The sequence below is a fragment of the Papio anubis genome, chromosome 11 (assembly GCF_008728515.1).
Source record: "Papio anubis isolate 15944 chromosome 11, Panubis1.0, whole genome shotgun sequence".
In the NCBI taxonomy this organism is placed as follows: domain Eukaryota; kingdom Metazoa; phylum Chordata; class Mammalia; order Primates; family Cercopithecidae; genus Papio; species Papio anubis.
In genome coordinates this window covers 213,583-228,395 of record NC_044986.1, presented here as the reverse complement: position 1 = coordinate 228,395, position 14,813 = coordinate 213,583, and the positions used below count along the sequence as shown (strand labels likewise).

Here is a 14,813-nt window from a genome sequence, read left to right as displayed (position 1 = left end):
ACGCAGAGAGTCTGCCCAGCACCTGCCCCACTCTCAGCCTCGGGCTTCAGTGCCCACCTGGCTCCCGGGGAGCTGAGCCCCCCGCACTCCCTGCCAGGCCTGAGAGCCCGGGTGACCCGACCCGGACACAGAGTGCTGGGAATTCACGTCCCTGAGCACACTGCACCCTCCAACTCTTCGGTCAAAAGCCCTGCCTCCTTCAAGCCAGGAGCATGTATTAAGTGCCTACTGTGTGCCTGGCCAGCCACACGGTGGGGCCAGGGGGTGGGGGGGAGCTGACAGCCTGGCCCTGAAGCCGCCCCTCTACTGTGGGAGTACTGGGGGTGGCTGGGAAAGGCGAGATTCGCCTCTACCCTCCTTGCCCCGTGGCCGAGCTTGGGGTTATCCTGGCTCTTCTGACCACCCCGGCGCTGAAGAAAGCCCTGGGGGGACTTTGGGGCAGGAAGAGGTCGATCAAGAGCCCCAGGACCCCCCGGGACCAGGGAAGGTCGGGTACCCCGTGGGGTCTCTCTGACGCCTCCAGGTGGGGATGAGGCACCGTTGTTGCCCCCCCAACACCCCCGGGCCTCCGAAAGACCCTCGCTCAGGAGGGACCCCGGCCCAGCGACCGCCCCGCCCCCTGCGGCCCCGCCCCCACCCCGGGCCCCGCCCGGCCCTGCCCTGCCCAGCGCTTCTGCAGAGGCCACCCCGGGACTGCGGCAGCCCCGCCCGGCGGCAGCGGGGGTGGGCGGGGGAGGTGGGAGGCGGCGAGGGGGTCGGCCCGTCCGAGCTCTCCTGGGCGCCGACTCCGCCCCTCGACCGTTGGGGCCCAGGTGGGGCGCAGACCCCGGGCCTCCCCACGGAGGCCACACGCCTGGCTCCGCCCCCGGTGCCTCCCCCAGGAAGGAGCGACGTCCCCTGGGCGCTGGGTCCGGACAGCGCCGCGCAGCCCCCTCGCCCCCGGGGCCCGCCCCGTATCCCTGCCCGCGTCCCCCGGAGACACTGCGGCAGCTGCGGGCGGGCGGGGGCGGGCGAGGGCCGGGCGCGTCTCCATGGAGCCGGGGTGCGCGTAGCCGAGCCCAGCCCAGCCCTGCCGGAGGCCCCGGGGCCGGTGCGCGGCGCGGCCGCAGGATGCAGGCCATGGACCCAGCCGCGGCGGATCTCTACGAGGAGGACGGCAAAGACCTGGACTTCTACGACTTCGAGCCGCTGCCCACCCTCCCCGAGGACGAGGTGAGCCCCCGGCCCCACTGGGGGGCCCCTTCCGCCGCCGAGGGCTCCGCGGAGAGCGCCCGGGGGGTGGACCCGGGAGGGGCTGTGAGCTCCCGCCTCCCCAGGCGCCCTCCTTGGCCGAAGGGGTCCCACCGCCGTTCTCAGCCCCGCGTTAGGATTTTCACCTGGAGGGGACAGCACCCGCTAATGCGCACGGGACGGCGGCGGGTGGGCAGCCCCTGCAGAAGTTGGCGCGCCGTGGCTCCTGGTGGAAACCCTGGTGGGACAGTGTGGGGGCAGCAAGGAGGACGGTAGGGGGTCTGCTTACTCCCTGCCGGGCCCCAGGAGGCCAGCGGGGCGCCGGGCAGCAGAGCCCAGTCAGGCGCGGCACAGGAGGCCCCAGAGCTGAGGTTCAGGAGCCGGGGGTGGGGAGAGCGCTGGACGACCGCCCCCCCAGACTGAGAGCTGCTTCCCTCTCTCTGGGTCTCCGGGCCTTCACCCAAGACCCCCCTACCCCGCAAGGTGCAGAGGGGCTCTGCCTGCCATCTGCATACCCTGGCGCTTCTGCTCATGGACCATCCACCCTACAGCACTGACTGCCCAGACCCCACCTTGGCTGGGTCTGACCCTGTAACTCAGCTCTGGCTTGGCTGGGATGGAGTGGACAAGCCAGGCCCGGCAGCGTGAGAGGTGGCCCCCCAGGGATGCAGCAGCTCCCAAAGGGACCCTCATCCTCCAGGGATTCGAGATCTGCCAAGCCTCCAACAGGCAAGAGCCCAGACGCTGGGCCCCTGTGTCTCCAGTGACAGCGTCGTCACCTGCAGCCATTAATGGGATGCTGCGGCGGCCTCTCTTTAAACAGCCGGCCAAGCGAGGCTGGAGCAGGGAATCCCGGGTGCAGCAGCCCCGGGCCTCACCCCCTCGCAGCCCCCACCTGCTGCCCCAGGGGAGTGGGCTCTGAAGGGACAGGGAGTTTCTGCTGTGGAAGCCCCGTGCTTCTGGGAAGGTTCAGCCCCAGGAGGCCCTCTGCTCAGCCACCGAGAAACTGCTGAGGCTGTGCGGGGGTTGGCGCTGCCCCCGCCCCCACCATGGCCTGGATTTGGTGCAGTTGAAGGCTGTAGAGAGGAGCAGCCAGGGGAGTCAGTAAAGCTTCGAAGATCACCGTGGCTCTGACCGAGAGGGAAGCGCAGCCCGCAGCCTTTAGAAACGCCCCAGGATACATCCCAGGGTATCTGTTAGGAGGCCACCTCCCCATCACTCTGAGAGGCGACCCTGAGGACGCAGCTCTTCCCACAGCCCCTTCGCGGATCAGGGGCCTGAGCCTTGAGGGCCTCCCTGCTCCACATGGAGGCAGCAGCCGGTGCCCGGAACACAGAACATGCCGCACCAGGCATGAGCCCACTTGAAGCCACAGGCTGTCTTTCTGCATGCTCCCCACCCCCACGCACACACCAGTGTCCTCCGGTCGGCTGGACAGCTCCCGCCTGGCACAGTGCTGGGGTGGGGGCTCCATCCTGTGATGGCCACAGAGGCCTCCAGGTGACACCGCGGGGTTAGCAGCGTGCAGTGGGAACGTTCAGGTGGGCCCATCGCAGACACTCCTGGAAAGCATCAGGGGTGGTCCCTGGCCCAACCCTGTGCCCAGCACTGAGCCCAACACGCCCTGTGTCTCAGAACTCCCCTGGCGTTCAGACTCTGCTTCCTGCACATGTTCGGCTTGGAAGGTTCTGAAATCTCCATCAGGGCACGTGGCTGCACCTGACTTGCATTGGAAAACCATCCTGGGTGAGGTGAGAGCACGGTGAGGCTGCATCATCATCCCAGAGTGCCAGGAAGGCCAAGGGTGCAGGGCAGCTGCTGGGAAAGCACGGTGGCGCCAGGCCCAGGACACATGCAGGCTGCGTAAGATGTAGGAGCTCACTCATTCTACAGCTAGTTGTAACAGCTGTCTCCACGATGGGGCCAAGAAATAGACCCTCATGGACACCCACCAAAGCCCCTGGAATGTCCCTCCCTTGACATGATCCCAGAGAAAATCCAAATGGCTGCTGAACATGTGAAAAGATGTTTGCTCATTGCAATCAGGGAAATGCAAAATACACCCCCACGAATGCCTTCCCAAGACCGCCAGGCTGGCAAGAACTGAAGAGCGGACAGCGGCGTGTGCTGGCAAGGACGTCGCAGCAGCTCTCCCTCGCGCCAGTGGGAGGACAAATGGAGCAGCCTCTTTGGAAAACAGCCCAGCATTCGCTGGCAAAGTAGAAGGCACCAGTGCCCTGTGTCCCAGCAACTTCACTATAGTGTGGGCCCCAGAGACACATGGCCGTGCATGTGTGAGAACACTGTCAGCTGGAACCCACCAGAGCATCACCAGCAGGTCCTGGAGGATTGGATCCCTGGCCAGGTTGGATCCCTGGCCACTTGCAGGCAGCACCGCTGGGTGAGCACAGGCAAAGAACCACCAGCACACAATAGACAGGAGATGTTCTGTGGGGGTGATGCAAGGAGGGCTTCCTGGAGGAAGTGTCCTTCCCGGGATTCCCATGAGATTTCAGCTACTGTGGATGGCAGTACGGGATCTGAGGCAGAACAGCGTGATCCAGACAGAACAGTGGCTGCAGAAGAGGCACACAGGCCAGGCGGCCAGAGTCGATGGATGGGCAGTGCTGGCTGCCCCACAGGGATGCAGATGAGACAAAGCATGTGCACCAGTTTGGGTGCCAGAGCAGGACGTGTCCCAGGTCCCTGAGAGGCAGGCAGCACTGTCAACCCTTCTGGAGTTCAGCAAGTGCCTCCCGGAACCTCCTGTGTGCCGGTGTCAGGCTGCACTCAGAATCTGAGGGTGGACAGGATGCAGTTACTGCCTGGAGGGGCACACAGCTGGGGGCTCCCAGTAAAGAAGAGCATGTTCCCTCTACAGGGTCCATATGACATCTGTGCCAGGACGAGCTCACAGCAGAGGCACCTTGGGAGCCGAGGTGGTTTTGTGGGGGGGCCTGGCAGTGTGGAGAGAACTGTCCAGAAGGTAGTTTTGTGGGGGGTGGGGGGGAGCCTGGCAGTGTGGAGAGAACTGTCCAGAAGGTGGTTTTGTGGTGGGGGAGCCCTGGCAGTGTGGAGAGGGCTGTCAGGAAGCCTCTGGGGATTGGCAGCCAGTGCTCCCAGCGGTGACTGGAGTTTTGTATTGGTCCCGTTAGAATCCCACGGCTGAAAGAATCAGTTGGTCATAAGACAGTGATTCGAAATGTGCCAAATGATCCAGGCGTCCCTGTGTAACCCTGGCTCAAAGTCTGCCGTGGCGGGGGGTGTTGGAGCTTTCTGAATGCACAGAAGCCCCTAATGGAGACTTTCATGAGATGAGGGTCCCCGGTGGGAAGTGTGCCCTGCCCTCTGAGACCCAGGGACTGGCTGATGTGCTGCTGTCCCGGAGAGCAGCCCAGTCCTGGGGGTTCATGTCCACCTGCCTTCCCAAATCCCTCCTCCCACCTGGGATGGGGGTGGAGTTCGTGGCCACACCATTGCAAAGTGGGGACCAGTCTTTCCTGCCCTGCTAGGAATAGGTCTTAGGTGGTCCTCGCTCTCCAACCTACCCCATGGCTCACCCAGGCACACCTTGCTAGGGATGGCGAGGGGCAGGGTGGGTGGTCGGTGGGCTGGGCTGGGTCGTGAAGCACCCTCTGGGCCTGCTCGAGAGGCTGGGTCTGTGCCGGCAGACGGAGTCACTGAGGGCTGACCAGCCACGACAAGGTCAGACTGTGTTAGCAGGGGCAGGAGAGGCTGAAGTGTGGAAAGTCACGAGGCCCCAGCCTGCCGTGGGGCCCTCATGGGTGCTGGGCAGGCAGGTGCGCAGGAGGGGGCGCTGGGCAGACAGACAGGCGTCCGCCAGCCGAGGCCGGCGTTGCTATTCACAGCACGTCACCTCCTTCCCAAGTGTCTGCACAGCCCATTAAACTCCTGTCCGGGCCACCTCGGCAGCCCCACAGCCCAGCTGGGCGTATTTTACTTGAGCACAAAGCCTTCTGGCCCAGCTGTGGACTTGAACCCACCTGGTAGCAAGGCTTAGAGCCCCAGGGTCTCCAAGGGCCCCTTCTGGAGGTGACTGTAGGACGCCCAAATGGCTCCTGACCTCGGAGGTGGTCGTGGGGGTGTCTGCTGGGATGTGGGTGGGGCCCCCGCGGACTTGGGGTCCCGAGGCTAGTGAGTGCTGCCTGTGTCTCTCCCAGTCTCTCTCGTCCTGTTCCGGCCTCTTAGGCCTGTCTGACACCCTTCCTCGCTCATCCAGCCACTGTGGATTCAGGCACGCGGGAGTAATTCCTCTCACCTGTGCCAGAACAGGGCGGAGGCTGCAGGTCCCAGAGGGCAGGTGACCTGGGGCCCAGAGTTCAGGCCTGGGAGCCCTCAGCACGTGACAGGACCCCCTGGGTGGCTCTGGACCCTGTGTGAGCGGAAGCCCGCCCTCTAGACAGCGTGCACCAGAGGGGCTGAGACAATCCTGAGGGGAGGCTTCAGCCACAGACCCCATGGAATTCACCCCTAAAATCATCCAGAGAATCTCCTATGGAATTCAGACAGGCCCGCCTCTCCTAGGCGCTAGGGGCTCCAGGTGTCCGGCTTCCCTGAGGGGAGGAGGGGGCTGCCCACCGGCAGGTGTCTCCCCTCTGGGTCTGAGCAGGAGGGCGTGCTGTGCGTGAGGGGTGGCCCTGCTGGCACGGCTGACCTGGCTCCCTTCCCGGGTCCACAGGTCTCGACACCACTGTGTGAGCTGGCAGCAGGCCCCTGACCCGTGAGCGATAGCCAGAAGGCCCCCCAGGGCCCCGAAGGGGAACAGGGACCGGCTCAGACACGTGTCATGCTGGCTCCCTTCCTCCTAAGCAGCACAACCTATGGGGTCCTCAGACTTATTTACCGCTTAGTGCACGTCTGTGCCCATGTTTGCAGGCATGTGTGCGCGGGCACGTAGTGCTGTGTGCATGTGTGTGCCAGTGCACAGGAGTGTGTGCATATGTGTGTGCCTGTGTGTGCAGGTGCATGGGTGTGCACACGTGTGTGCATGTGTTTGTGTGTATGCAGTGCCCAGGCGCCTCTTTAACCAGCCCCACAGGTGTCACTGGGAGCTTCAGGCTCTCTGGAATCCTGAAGAGTCCTGGGCAGTACAAAGAGGACTGCAGGCTTGAGCGCAAATCAGAGACACCTTTGATCAATCAGCGAACACAGGAATGGGGCAGGGAGATTCCTGCGATAGAAAGAGCTGGAAGGGCCTGGGTAATGATGTCATCAAGTCCCTCCCTGGACCCCAAGAAGGAGATGGATGGGGGATGTGCCAAGACCCCACGGACAGACGCAGACCCAGCCCCATGGCCAGGCCCCACCGGGCGCCTGTGCCCTGATTCCGTCACTTGTTGGCCTCCTGCCTTGGTTTGAGCCCTTCATCCCTTTCCTGTGCCTGGAGGGCCTCTTGCAGTGCCAGCCGCTGGGGCATGGTGGGGGGACCAGAGGTGGGAGGTGCCTCTCAGGACCTCAGCCCAGTGGCACCGGTAGAGCCAGAGCTGCCCTGTGCACTGGGAGAGAGGGGAAGTCAGGGATGGGGGAGAAGGGACCTCTGCCTCCTCCTCACCTGCCCTGTCCTCCGAGGCCCCGTGTCCGGAGAGTTTCTTTTTTTTTTTTTTTGAGACGGAGTCTTGCTCTGCCGCCCAGGCTGGAGTGCAGTGGCCAGATCTCAGCTCACTGCAAGCTCCGCCTCCCGGGTTCACGCCATTCTCCTGCCTCAGCCTCCCGAGTAGCTGGGACTACAGGCATCCGCCACCTCGCCCGGCTAGTTTTTTGTTATTTTTTAGTAGAGACGGGGTTTCACCGTGTTAGCCAGGATGGTCTCGATCTCCTGACCTCGTGATCCGCCCGTCTCGGCCTCCCAAAATGCTGGGATTACAGGCTTGAGCCACCGCGCCCGGCCCCGGAGACTTTCTTGACCTCACCCACGTGCATCCAGGCTGCATCCCTGCATCCCCCAGCCACCCCCTCGTACCTGCACATGGGGTGCCCTGGCCGGGAGCAGCACACCCAAGAGGGTCTTCAGCTCCACATCTGGGTACGTGCGAGTGTGGATTGTGCAGCCTTGGGTGTTCCTGTGAGGATGTGTGCACCAAGCGTGGGAATGGGTGTGTGCGTGTGTGCGGGTATATGTATGTGTCTGAGTGTGCCTGCAAGTGGTCAGTGTTAGGCATGTGTGCAGTGGCATGTAGTATGTATGTGAGTGTGAGGTCTGTGTGTGCATGAGGCTGTCCGTTCTCATTGCATGAGTGTGTGTGAGAAGCGATGGGACCGTGAGTGTGTGTAAGACGCAGTGGGACCGAGTGGGTGTGAGATGCGGTGGGACTGTGAGTGCGTGAGACATGGTGGGACTGTGAGTGTGTGTGAGACACGGTGGGACTGTGAGTGTGAGAAGCGGTAGAACTGAGTGTGAGTGTGAGTAGCGGTGGGACTATGTGTGAGAAGCAGTGGGACTGAGTGTGTGTGAGTAGTGGTGGGACTGAAGTGGTGAGACTGAGTGTGCACACACCTTGCACCAGCATCTGAGTGTCGATGTATGAACGTGCCCTGTGTTGTCGTGTGTCCGTGTGGGATGCATGTATGGGGATGTGTGTGTCTGTGTGAGGGTGAGCACACGTGTGCTAGGTGGGGATGTTTGTGCGTGTGCATGTTCATGGGGGCGTGGGTGTTGGTGGCAGCCATCATGGTCACAGCTGAGCCCTCACGGAGTCCAGGAGCCCACTCAGATTTGGAGGTGGGTCCACATGGGGGTGGCCGGGCCATGTGGAGGGAACCGCCATGATTGTGTCCTCGGTGTGAACTGCCTGGAACAAATGTTGGCAGCGCGTATGGTTGTGCGTTGTGTGAGTGTGTCAGCGTCACGCCCCGTTAGCTCGGCACAAGTCCACAATTGGGGATCTCGACTCAGTCGCCTCATCTGTTGGCAGCCTCCACAGGCCGGTTGAGCCATGAGCCTGTGGGTTCAGGGGTGCCCCAGGGAGCAGGTGACCCAGCAGCTCTGGCCGAGCCTCCGGGAGGAAGGCCCCGTGCCCAGGCTCCAGGAGCAGACACCTGCTCCAGGCAACCCACTGATGGTGCCACCAAATGTTCCATGACTCTGACGTCCAGGGAACAGCAGGACGACTCTTGAAACAAAACGAGACGTGGCCTGAAGCCCTTTCCCTGACCCACGTGTTGAAACCCTGCCACGAGCCATCCCTTTCCCCGTGGAATCGTCTCGGCGGGGGTGCCGGGGCACGGCTGAGGGTCCTGCGGGGCTCACGGCCAGGGCCTGTCTTGACAGGAGAATGTGTCTCTGGCTGACATCCTCTCCCTGCGGGACCGCGGCCTCAGCGAGCAGGAAGCCTGGGCCGTGTGCCTGGAGTGCAGCCTGTCCATGCGGAGTGTGGCCCACGCCGCCATCTTCCAGAGCCTGTGCATCACGCCGGACACCCTGGCCTTCAACACCAGCGGGAACGTGTGTTTCATGGAACAGCTCAGCGGTGAGGCGGCCGCGGGCACGGGGCGGAGGTGCCTTTCGGGGTGGGTGTGAGCACAGGCTCTGCGGGGGCAGACGCTGGGAGTGTGCCTGGACCCGGGTTTCCTGTGGAGACCTTCTCTTCCTCAGGAGGGACTCAGGCTGGAGAGCGGCCGAGGGTCCGTGGGGTGCCTGCTGGGCCAGGGCAGTCAAACCCACCCTCAGACGCCAGAGGGACACTCAACCCACCCCAGCCCCGCTCCACTCAGGACTTCCCCTAAGGGCAGGGCGTGCGCCTCTTCTGTCTCCCCCGGGCCAGTCCCGCTGGCCCTGCTGTGAGTGGACGCCGGCCCGGGAGGGTGGGACACCCCTGCCTCAGTGGGCCACCTGCTCCCACTGCGTGGGCCCTGCCTGGGAGCTGCTTTTCCCTGGTGAATGTCTTCAGCTTCCTTCTTGGGAAAGTGGTAGAACCCTTCCTTCTTCCACTTTGGAACCCATTTCCCACCGTAACCGTTAAGGAGCTAATTTCCCTTTTTCGCAGCCTAAAATGGTCTGGGGACGCCAGGTCTGCAGGGAGGGGACCTTCCCGGCTGGCGGGTTCAGGTTCACAGGTGTGACTAGAAGCCTTCTCTCCTTCTCTCTCTCCTCCCTAAGACGACCCTGAGGGCGCCTTCGTTCCCCCGGAGTTTGACGTGACCGGGAACACCTTTGAGGTAAGTGCCGGTGGGGGTAATGCGCCACGCCCCCCCTTTACCTCTAAGGTGGCCTCTGCCATTAACTCAGAAACGCACCTGCCTTGGGGCAGCCTCTGTGAGTGGCCGCTGGCCAGGAGCAGAGCCCGGTTCACTGGGCTGTAGGGACGGCCTCTGGGACACACCCAGCTTCGTCCCCTGCAGTGTCCTCTGCGGGTCCACACAGACTGTGGGAGCAACAGCTTCGGCCACGTTTGTCGTCATTATCGTTTTATAGCATGTTTTCTGGAATGCAAACTTACTACACTTAACATGTTAAAAGTGACCAAAATGACCGGTGATGGTCGGCGGGGAATCACAGCTCCTCTGAGGGAGTTAGCAGCCGGGTCACTCACAGCCTTTGCAGAGACACAAGGCCTCCAGGCACAGCTCCGGGCATGGGTGTGGGCGTGGGCCACCCTGAGGGCCTCATCGCCCGAGTCATAGAGCCTGCTGCTCCCAGAGCAGATCCCCGTGTAGCCCCTCAGGAACCCTTTGTGTGGGATGAGTCGGGCAACAGCCCAGCAGCTCGGGGTCAGCACCTGCGTGGCTGGCTGGAAAGGGGCAGAGTCACCCTGCGGCCCTCAGGTTTGGTCCGTCCATCAGGCTGGGCTCTGTCCCCGGGCAGGGAGTGGCGCATTGGTGGTTCCTACTGTCACAAAGCCCATGGCAGAGAAAATAATGCAATCCTTTATAAATAAACAAGTAACTAGGAACTCAAAGATCTTCCCAATAAAAGCCCAGCGGCTGTGTCATGACCTTAAAATTTGACCTTGAAAGTAGACTCTAGGGGCCGGGCGTGGGGCTCACTCCTGTAACCCCAGCACTCTGGGAGGCCGAGGCGGGTGGATCACTTGAGCCCAGGGGTTCGAGACCAGCCTGGCCAACATGGCGAACCCCATCTCCACTAAAAACACAAAAATTAGCTGAACGCAGTAGTGCATGCCTGTGGTTCGAGCTACTTGGGAGTCTGAGGCAGGAGGATCTCTTGAACCCAGGAGGTCAAGGCTGCAGTGAGCCGAGATGGCACCACTGTGCTCCAGCCTGGCCGGCAGAGCAAGACCTTGTCTCAAAAACAAGAAAAGAAGAGTTTTGGGATGGCTCCCCGTGTCCCTCTTACTTTCACTTTGAAACAAGTGAGCCTGGTGCCCTTTGCCCTGGGAGGCGAGTAGGGTGCCCCAGGGGGCCTCTGCTGCGGGAGTCCTATGTTTTAGTGCACCCCAGTGTCCAGAACCCAAGCCCCTGTGGCACATGGCCTGGTGGCTGTGATGTGGGTGTGGCCTGGTGGCTGTGATGTAGCGTGTGGCCTCGTGGCTGTGATGTGGCACGTGGCCTGGTGGCTGTGATGTGGGTGTGGCCTCGTGGCTGTGATGTGGCACGAGGCCTGGTAGCTGTGATGTGGGTGTGGCCTCGTGGCTGTGATGTGGCGCGTGGCCTGGTGGCTGTGATTCCTGGTGCACGTGAGGGTGTTTTAGTTTTGTGCTTGTATTCCTAGTCACATCGTAATCCAGCTCAGACCTGGTTGTGACCTCAGCCCAGCCCGTGCCCGGCCCCCGCACTCTGTGGTTCCCCCGTGGGACTCTCATTCCTTCTTTTTTATCCTGTGTTGCTCGTTCCTCCAAGTCCCATTGTTTCATTGGCGCCGTTTTTAACTTTCTGAAAAGAGTCCAGGCCATGTGTGATTTTCCGGGACTTAATTTATGTATTCTTGTTAAACTTCATCTGCAGAGCAGTGTGTGGCCATAATGTGCCACCTGCTGTGTGTTATCCCATCGGGTGAAGGCCACGTTTAAATCCCCGCTTGTGGGGGCACCAAGGGGTGCAGGTGTTTCCTGGTGTGTACACCGAGAACAGATCTGGGCGAGGTTTCTCTAGGGTGTGTGCCCAGGAGGAAGTGTGGCTCGTGGGGCAGGTGGACGTACATCTGTTCCTGGAACTCCCCCAGCCACATGCCGGAGAGCACAGTGTGAGGATCGCTGGCTCCCACAGGACGTGGACGTGGTAGGGACCTGGGATCTGGGGTCTGGCCTGGAGTCTGGCTCCTGCGTCCTGCATCTCTTTCCTGCGTCATAGGGGATGTGGTGAGGAGTGCCTCTCTGGTGAAGGTTTATAACCCTAAAATTTATTGACTCCCCCGTTTGCTTATGTGAGTTCTGTCTCTTCATATTTATGATGTTATAAATTAAAACCAAGACATTTTAAGTTAACTATTAATTCATTTAAAAAGCACAATGCCCATTGTATGTTAACATACATAACACTTTTATGAAGAATATTTTCCCTCCAAAATTAGTGAGAAGAGTGGCATTGGGTTGCGTATTTGTAAATCTTTCACGTCTGGGTTGTGGAAAATGCCTGGATTTTCACGGCAGCTTCTGCATTCAGTCGGCTGTGATATCAGTCGCGTGGCCCCAGCCCCAACCCCAAGCCCAACCCCAGCCCTAACCCTAACTCCACTGTCCGCTCGGGAGGGAGGGGGAGTGACCGAGGCGAATGCCGTCTCAGCATCGTTACAGAAAGAGTTTAACCTCTTGAGCCACACTTGGAGAACAGCTGGCTGACGGTGTCCTCTGCCGAAAAGTGGTTGCTCAATTTTAACATCATCAAATATTTTAATGGTTCTTCTTCCGTTAGGGTCTAACCTTCCCAAGAAACCTTTCCTGTTTCAAGGTTGAGCCGATAGTCACTACTATTTTCTACCAAGAGTTTTAAGTTTTGTTTCACATTTCATCCACCTGAAGTTAGTTTAACGTTGCAAAGTTTTGTTGTAGGGGTCTTAGATATCGTTTATTAGATTTTTCTCAGGAATGTGATGTTTTCTGATTCTATTCTAAAATTCATTGTCCTCTTTTTGTTTTGGTTTGGTTTTGAGGCAGGGTCTTGCTCTGTCACCCAGGCTGGAGTGCATTGGAGCAATCACGGCTCACTGCAGCCTCCACCTCCTGGGCTCAAGTGATCCTCCCACCTCAGCCTCCCAAGTAGGTGGGGCTACAAGCATGTACCACCATGTCCAGCTAATTTTTCAAAATTTTTGTAGAGACAGGGTCTCACTCTGTTGCCCAGGCTGGTCTTGAACTCCTGCCTTCAAGTGATCCTCTCTCCTTGGCCTCCCAAAGTGCTGGGAATAAAGGCATGAGCCACTGGGCCCGGCCAGTTGCCCTCTTTTTAATTACGTTTTCCTGTTTGTTTGTTGCTAGTCTACAGAAATGAAATGCACTTTTTTTCTTTTGAGACAGGGTGGAGCACAGTGGCATAGCTCACTGCAGCCTAAAATTTCTGAGCTCAAGCAATCCTCCCACCTCAGCTTCCTGAGTAGCTGAGACTATAGGCACACGCCACCACGCCCAGCTAATTTCTTTATTTTTATTTTTGTAGAGGAAGGCTCATGTTATGTTGCCCAGGCTGGTCTCGAACTCCTCGGCTTAGGTGATTTTCTTACCTTGGCCTCCCAAAGTGCTGGGATTACAGGCATGAGCCACTGTGTCTGGCCACAATTCACTTTAATATCTTTATTTTACATCCAGCCATCTTGCTAAAGTTTTTTTTAATATTTCTAATAACTTATAGATTCTTTCAGTTTTCCTATTTAACTGATTAATCACTGACAAAAAAACAAGTGTCTTTCCTCCCATCCCATGGTCCTGCTACACGTTTTCCTTCCTTCTCTTACTCAATGCTGCAAGGAACAGCCATGAGTCTTGGAACAGAAGCAGAGTGAGGCTGAGCGCTGTCCCATCTCAGAGAGAAACTGACCACTCTCCCCATCCCCCATTCTAAAAAGAGTGCTTTCCACCTTCGTCATCCAGAATGGTGCCTGCCTCCACCACGAGTCCCCCTCGATGCTGAGTTTTATCGTGAATGTGTGTGTCAATTTTACAAGATGTTTCTTCTGCATCCTTTGACATGATCCTTTAATTTTTTCTTCATTAAGATTCTCATAGTCACATCTTTATTTTCTTATATTAAATCATCCTTTCTTACATAGAAAAATCTAAATTGGCCAAGTGTCTTGTCTTTCTTATACACCGTTTAATTTGATTTACTAGTGCTTGCTTCAGATTTTTGTGCGTATTTGAGCGGACTGGCGAGTTTCCATTCTGTTGATGTTTTCACTGGTGTTGGCCTCAGGATTGTTCTAACCCTGTATGGGCAGCACCCCTTCCCTTTCTTTGTGCTGTTTATATAAGAATGGGATGATCTGTTCCTTGAAAGTCTGGTAAAACTCACTTACAGGGCCATCTGTTTTCTTTAGGAAAGATTTTTAACTACTGCTCAGTTTTTAATAGCTACAGGATTGGCTGGGCACAGTGGCTCACCCCTAGAATCCCAGCACAGGGAGATTTGGGGAGGCTGAGTCAGGAGGATGACTTGACGACCAGAGTTAGAGACCAGCCTAGGCAACAAAGTGAGACCCTGTCCCTACACAAAATTTTAAAAATTAGCTGGGCGTGGTGGCATGTACCTGTAGCCCCAGCCACTCAGGAGGCTGAGGCAGAAGGCGACGCATGAGCCCAGGAGTTGAAGGTTGCAGTGAGCCGAGATTACACCAGTGCACTCCACCCTGAGCAGCAGAGTGAGACCCCACCTCTTAAAAAAAGGCTTACAGGACTGATCTCTGGTGTTTCTTACTGAGTCAGCTGTGGGTCTACTTTTTATGTTTGTAAAATCTCCGGCCTTCAGCGGCAGGTTCTCTCCTCTTCGGCCGCTGCACTAGCCGCAGGTCGCCCTGATTCTCTGACTAGACAGTTAATTTGTGCTTTCTCTTCTCAGTCTCACTAGGGCTTGTTTAGTACATTCATTTTTCCGAAGAGCCTCCTCTGTGTCCCGTCTGCGCTCCTGGCGCGTCTGTGTTTTCTTTTCCATTGATTCTTGTTTTTCATTCTCTCTTTCCTTTCCTTGCTCTGAGTTTAGGATCCATCCCTTTTCTGACTTGAGCTGGACATTTAGGTCATTGGCTTTCAGCTTTTCTTCCTTTCCAGTATCAGTAAGAGCACTTAGGGCTATGAATGTTCCTCAACATGTAAGTTTTGTTGCATCCTGTGAGTTTTACTATCTAATGTTTGCATTATCATTTACTTCTAATTTTTTTATTTCCACTGGGATTTCTTCTTTACCCCTTAGTTATTTAACAACGTGAACAGATTGGTTTTTTCTTACTTTTTATTGAGATATACATGCAGAAAAATGTATATATCACAAACATACAACTTGATGGATTTTCACACTGAACGTCTGTGTAAGCAGCACCCAGATGGACGGCAGCAGCCCCTGCCTGTCCCCCGGGTCACTGTCCGGACAGCACAGAGCAGAGGTTGCGATTTTCCTGTTTTTGTGCCTCCTGTGGGTGGGCAGGCTCATGCAACACTTGTCTTTGGTGGCCGGTCCTCCGC

At 58.3% G+C, this 14,813-nt stretch overlaps 1 protein-coding gene across 1 annotated transcript in view; it reads left to right on the top strand.

The window, feature by feature from the left end:
* Positions 1-1,013: 1,013 nt before the first annotated feature.
* Positions 1,014-14,813, top strand: part of KNDC1 (kinase non-catalytic C-lobe domain containing 1) — a 63,465-nt gene continuing 49,665 nt past the window's right edge. Inside the window, exons 1-3 of the mRNA XM_031651963.1 lie at positions 1,014-1,212; positions 8,519-8,717; positions 9,347-9,405. Of these exons, the coding sequence (XP_031507823.1) occupies positions 1,111-1,212; positions 8,519-8,717; positions 9,347-9,405 (360 nt within the window). The 5' untranslated portion in view covers positions 1,014-1,110. The remainder of the gene's footprint in view (positions 1,213-8,518; positions 8,718-9,346; positions 9,406-14,813) is intronic.